This window comes from Neophocaena asiaeorientalis, unplaced genomic scaffold (genome assembly GCF_003031525.2).
Source record: "Neophocaena asiaeorientalis asiaeorientalis breed wild unplaced genomic scaffold, Neophocaena_asiaeorientalis_V1.1 scaffold1, whole genome shotgun sequence".
NCBI classification, from domain to species: domain Eukaryota; kingdom Metazoa; phylum Chordata; class Mammalia; order Artiodactyla; family Phocoenidae; genus Neophocaena; species Neophocaena asiaeorientalis.
The window spans coordinates 163,429-169,428 of record NW_020171981.1 but is presented as its reverse complement, the minus strand read 5'-3'; the positions used below and the strand labels follow the sequence as shown (position 1 = coordinate 169,428).

The window sequence follows — 6,000 nt, the reverse complement described above, 5'->3', positions numbered from 1 at the left end:
TCATCATTTGGACGATACGCAGTACTGACCGGGTCTGTTGCAATTATATTTAAAATGTATGTGTGCTTTGTCATATCTCATTATGATTAACAGGGAGCTCCGGAAGTTTCCCCTCTCCCCTTTAGAATATTTGGGTAATTCTTCATCTTGGAAAACTTTGGAGTTGCTCCACTGTGAGACCCCCACACATATACTTTCTGTTTATTATGTGTGACCACTAGTCTTGATCAGTCTTTCCTGTTCTTGGTAAAATTTCTACCTTTTTCCAGAACTATCTGTCTCACATTAATTTCTTGTAGTCACACTTTCCTGATTACACAGTAAAAAATGCATGAGGCTACTAATTTAATCTTAAAAGTCCAGATTTATTGACACTCTATTGATTAAAGGTAACATATTTGGGTGTATTTATCTTTTTAAGAAATCATACAGCAACTTCTTTATCTTGAGGTTTTTCACACACTCAACTCATTTTAGTTAATCATAACTGGTTTTTCTTTTTTGGTGTCAAAATTGTTGCATTTTGGTCCATGGCTTCCTTATCCTTCCACCATTACCTGTCTGAAACCCTTGTTTTCTAAGCCCATCCTAAATTTTCCTTGCTCCAAGATGCAGAATCCTCCTTCAAGAAGTCTCAATTCCTTTCAGTGAGAGTCAGGGGTTGGCAGAAGTGCTGATATTAATGGGCTGCAGTCAGAAAAACATATTTCTGTTAAAGGTCATGAGTTCACAATGATTTTCCCAATTAAAATTACATTTTTTCTAATATAAAATCTTTTATCTATTTTATTTTACCTACAATATTTCTGCTTAAAGTTTTATTCCTTCACCCACAATATAATCGTACTTCCTTCTTCTTTTTATTCCTCATATTCCTTGGCAACTACCATCACGCTGTCTCTTTGTTGACAATGATGTCCACTGGATTGGTCCCTTTGTTCTAGTTGATCAACCTGTCCTCTTTCTGTTAACAGCAGGAAACACAATCTCCCAATGCACACACGCGCACACGTGAGCATGTACATTCACTGGCCAGGGCCAGAATTCTTGTTGGAGGGAGCCTCCTGAAGCCAGCCATCCTTTTTTTTTTTCATTATTTATTTATTTATTTATTTTTGGCTGTGTTGGGTCTTCATTGCTGCATGCAGGCTTTCTCTTGTGGTGAGCAGGGGCTACTCTTTGTTGTGGAGCACAGGCTCTAGGCTCACGGGCTTCAGTAGTTGTGGCACGAGGGCTCAGTAGTTGTGGCTCGAGGGCTCTAGAGTGCAGGCTCAGTAGTTGTGGCGCATGGGCTTAGCTGCTCCGCGGCACGTGGGATCTTCCTGGGCCAGGGCTCGAACCCGTGTCCACTGCATTGGCAGGCGGATTCTTAACAACTGCGCCACCAGGGAAGTCCCAAAGTATGTACTTTTATGAGAAAATGTCTCCTGAGTTACAACACCCTTCCAATCAAAATGTCAGGGTAAAAACTGTGGTGTCCAAAGGTTTCAGGCTTTCCCTAATTTTTTTCTTTTCTGTTTAGTATATTTTTGGTACTTTTTTTTTTTTTTTTCCTGTACGAGGGCCTCTCACTGTTGTGGCCTCTCCCGTTGCAGAGCACAGGCTCCGGACGCGCAGGCCCAGCGGCCATGGCTCACGGGCCCAGCCGCTCCGCAGCATGTGGGATCCTCCCGGACCGGGGCACGAACCCGTGTCCCCTGCATCGGCAGGCAGACTCTCAACCACTGTGCCACCAGGGAAGGCCTCGGTATATTTTTTTAATTAACTAATGTCTCTTAATGAGTAACATTTGTTTTCAGGTAGTTAAACTTAGTCAACTGTCCCCTAAAAAGCAGAAGACCTCTCTGATATCTAACTGGAGAATCAAAAACCTATTTTTTAATTTAAAATAAGTTTAAGATCTAAGCCTACTTTTAGGTTCATTCTCCAAGAGAAACGAATGAGGAAAAGCTGAGCCGGAAGCACAACATCCAGGGCTGCCAATGGCGGGTAAGCACGGAAACAGACATGCGCAGAACTCCCCAAGTGTCCCTGCTGTCCTGGCGCCTCCCGCCCCCCAGGGGACTCCCCTAACACCGCCACAGCATTGAAGGGCCAGCAAGAGGCTCCCAGGGTCCTGCTCCAGTCCCTCCTGGATCGGCACTATCCTCCAAGCCCAGGAGTGGTCCTTCACCCCTCTCCCTCCCTCACTCCCACATCCAGTTGGTCAGGAAATCCCAACGGCTCTAACTTTCAAGTATATCCAGAACCCACCACTGCCCATCTGGATCCAAAGTGCCATCTTCTCTCACCTGGATGGCAGCATCAGCCTCCTGACAGACCCCCTGCTTCCTCCCATACCTCCTACAGTCTTTTTTCATCAGAACAACCATCGTGATCATTTTTAAATGAAAGTCAGACCCCGGCCTTTGTGCTTAAGATGCTTCAGTGGGTGGGATGTCATTCAGAGTAAGAGCTGCACTCCTCTCGGGTTGGTGGAGGGATGGAGGGACAAGGACACTTATCTCGCTCCTCTCCTTCCACCGCAGCCCCCACTCCAGCCACCGTGGCTCCTTGCGGTCCCTGCCACAGACTAGGCACACTCCAGCCTGAGGGCTTGGCACCAGCTCTCCTCTGCCCCCACGCACTGCCCTCAGATACCTGCTTGCCTGATGCCCTCATCTCTGTCAAGTCTTTGCTTGAGTCTCATCTTCTCAATGAAGCCTTCCATGACCACCCGATTTAAAAGTTCCATCCACGCTACTACTTTCCTCTCCCTGTTCCTACCCTCTGCGTTCCCAATCCTGCTTCTCTTTCCTGCTCCCTTTCTTTTGTCCTCTCTTACTGATTTACTGTTTCTGATGTGTCTGCATCACTATAAGGTAAGCTCTACTTGGGCAGAAATTGTTTTGTTCACTGATGTATTCCAAGCACCTAGAATAATGTCTGGCACATGGAGGCAGTCAATAAATATTTGTTGTAATTGGTGAGGACTCATGCCATAGCAATTGGTAAATGATTTGAATACATCACCTGAAAAGATCCTGTAAAACTATTCTATAAAAGGCAGTCAAAGTTAAAAGAAACAACAAAGTGCATCATGGGGAAACAATTGTGGTTAGCAACTATTATAAATCCAAAATGATGGTTCACAAAATTAGAGCATCCGTCCATTCCACTCCCCACTCCCCACTCCCACCCCGAATTACCCAGCTAAAGGAGGCACGGCCTTCGTAGTCTGGAAAATGCTGCTCTTTCTGCTTCTTCAGTTCTCAGAGTCATTTAAAAACTATAGTTAGCTTTATTTTCAGATCGTGACTTTCTAGAACAGTGTGCCTTTGTGATTGTTTAGATGTTTCTAATCAGCTCTTCAATGTTTGTTGCCCCATAAAGCAGCTTTTCTTTCCCTGCAGTTCTCAGTTTCAGTTTCTTAAATCCTATGTTTTCCTCTTTGTTGAATTCTTCTCTTGTTTGGCTGGAGTTTACCCAACACATCAAATCAAATATTGTTTGTCCGGAAAGAGAGAACAGGCAATAACCTTTCTGAGTCCTTGTCTGTCTAGCAGTATCTTTGCTTTGTTCAGGTCTAGAATCTTGACAAGTTTATATTCCAGGTGATTGCTGATGGCATCAGAGGCCAGTCTGCCACCACAACTTTTCTCACACATTGCTCAAGTTCCCTCTGCATCCCCATAGCCCCTTCTCTCACTGTGGTTGTGAAATCGCATAGAAACAGTTGAAGCCAGCTCTCCGCGATAGATATATTCTACACTTGTCAGAAATAGCAAATTGAGTGTGTCCATCAGGTTATTTTATGAACTTATCAGCCTATCTTGCCATGAAAGCCTGGTGTGAAGGGTTTTATAAAAATATGTCTTATAAAGCAAATTTGCTTAGAGCAAAGGTAACTGAAATAGCCAGAAATACAAAACGTTGCTATTGCTTTCTGTCAATAATCAAGACATAGATGCAACAGGGAAGAGATATGGGAACATATGTATATGTATAACTGATTCACTTTGTTATAAAGCAGAAACTAACACACCATTGTAAAGCAATTATACTCCAATAAAGATGTAAAAAAAAATAATAATAATCAAGACATGAAAAACGTTGTAGGAAGTCAAGAAGCTGGAAAAAAAAAAGAGTTAAAATGCAGAATTTCAGGAAGACTGAGAAAAACAGAGATAACCCGGAGGTAGCAGTCAAGCCTCAGCTTACAAAAAGATGAAACAAAGAAAGAAATGTTCCCTGTTGTCTTACTGCAGCCATTGATAGCATCAGTATAGAGGAATTCAGCGGGGGTTTCCAGGGGGCGCTGGAAAATGGGAATAATGAATGCTGTTTTCTGTTTTGTGTGTTTGTTACATAAATCAAGCTATTTATTATGGGCTAGCAATGTTTCAAATGGTGGAGCTTTTACTGGCCTTTGCATGTCTTCAGTCTTCTGAGGGCAGACGTTACTGTGACTGCAGAAGTGGGCTGGGAGGTGCCGGCACCACCAGCTACAATTTTCATGCAGGAACCCCAGTGCCTGATCCCCACAACTCAACTCTTCATTTTGGTTTCACCTCAGAAAGAACAAGTGTACTTGGCGTGCTGGCGGACTTCGATTTTCTTCACCATTCTCCTGAGGGAGGCATCAAAACAGGTCCCATATTTACCCATGATTCTGACCTTAGTGCATTTAGCCTTGTCGTTGCAAACTAAGGCTGAGCCCAGAAAGCGGATGCTGTTTTCTGAATTTAGTTAGGATTCAGCACTATTCAGAATCTCTGGTCTTCATGGAGGTAAGGGCATAAAATATCAAGCATCAATTTGACCAGAGAAGGGTTAAAACTCTCAAAAACACAAATGACAAATCATTTCCAGAAGGCCACACCTTGTCTCTTCATTCCCTGCTGGCCTTTCGAGAAATGTCTCACTACTCCACGTCCCCCAGGCAAGATCTTCAGTAGCCACAAGGGGCCAAGACAATGAGAAGCCCTCTTTCAGGCTGGCTGAATCAGCGGGAGCTCTTTTATCTTCTTTTTTTCTGGCGGAGGCCTGGGCAAGCACAGGCTCACAGCACCCCCTGCTGTTAAATTACAGTCTTGGTGTTGGGACTGAGACCACGAGAGAATTCTGGTCTGGGGCAAGAAGCAAATGACAAGAGCAAAAGAAACTCAAAATTAGTTTTCATGCAAAACTTCAGGACGAGTTAATCTTGCTGGTAACAGGCAGCAAAGACACAACCAAGGAAAACGGGAGGACAGTGGAACTTTTCCAGCAAGACAGCTTTTCAGCCTTTTCCAAAGCTGAATGGAAATCCCTGACTCACCCACACCAAGGATCCAAAACAGGCCAAGTACACTTTTTCGAGCACCATTTGTAAAACACATTGAATATTGTCTTCATAGAAATAGAGCCCAGAGTAACAGAAAAGGGGAGAACAGACAGGCTTCAAATTAAATGTAGGGAATTAGGGGCTTCTCTTCTGGGCCCTTTGGCTTTCAGCATGATAAGGTATGTACCTGCCCTAACAGAGGTAAAATTAGAAGCTACATGGCAACAGTGTAATGGAAGGTTTTCACTTCTCCTTATAGCTTGCTTATTTGATCCTTTTTCCTTGCCAAAAGCACCAGACAGCCTTAAGATCCTTAAATGCCCCCGTCCTGAAATCACTTATTTAACCATGAGAGAGATGCTAGTTTATAAAAGAAAAGATGTTGGTTTTATATATATATATGTATTATACAAATATAATATATATATATTTTATATATAATTATATATAAAATATACAATATATATATACATTATATATATGTATAATATACACACACATATATATAATTTGTGTGCCCTTTTAAAGTATATTACGAATACTTACATAACTACTTAAATATACTAGCTATGTTACTCAGAGGCCACGCAACATGGTGGTTAGGCAGATGGGCTCGGGAGCCAGATTGCTAGCTCAAAGGTGCGCCCTGTCATGAACTAGCCGTGTGACCCCAGCAATCTCCTTATCTCTCTCTG

General features: G+C 43.0%; 1 protein-coding gene across 1 annotated transcript; it reads right to left on the bottom strand.

Annotated features, from left to right (window-relative positions):
- Window positions 1-4,398: 4,398 nt before the first annotated feature.
- On the bottom strand, window positions 4,399-4,874 carry LOC112399115 (60S ribosomal protein L37a-like). Its single transcript, XM_024744097.1, is given in 2 exon segments — window positions 4,399-4,718; window positions 4,862-4,874. Coding segments are annotated over 2 exon segments (333 nt in total).
- Between the last annotated feature and the right edge of the window lie 1,126 nt (window positions 4,875-6,000).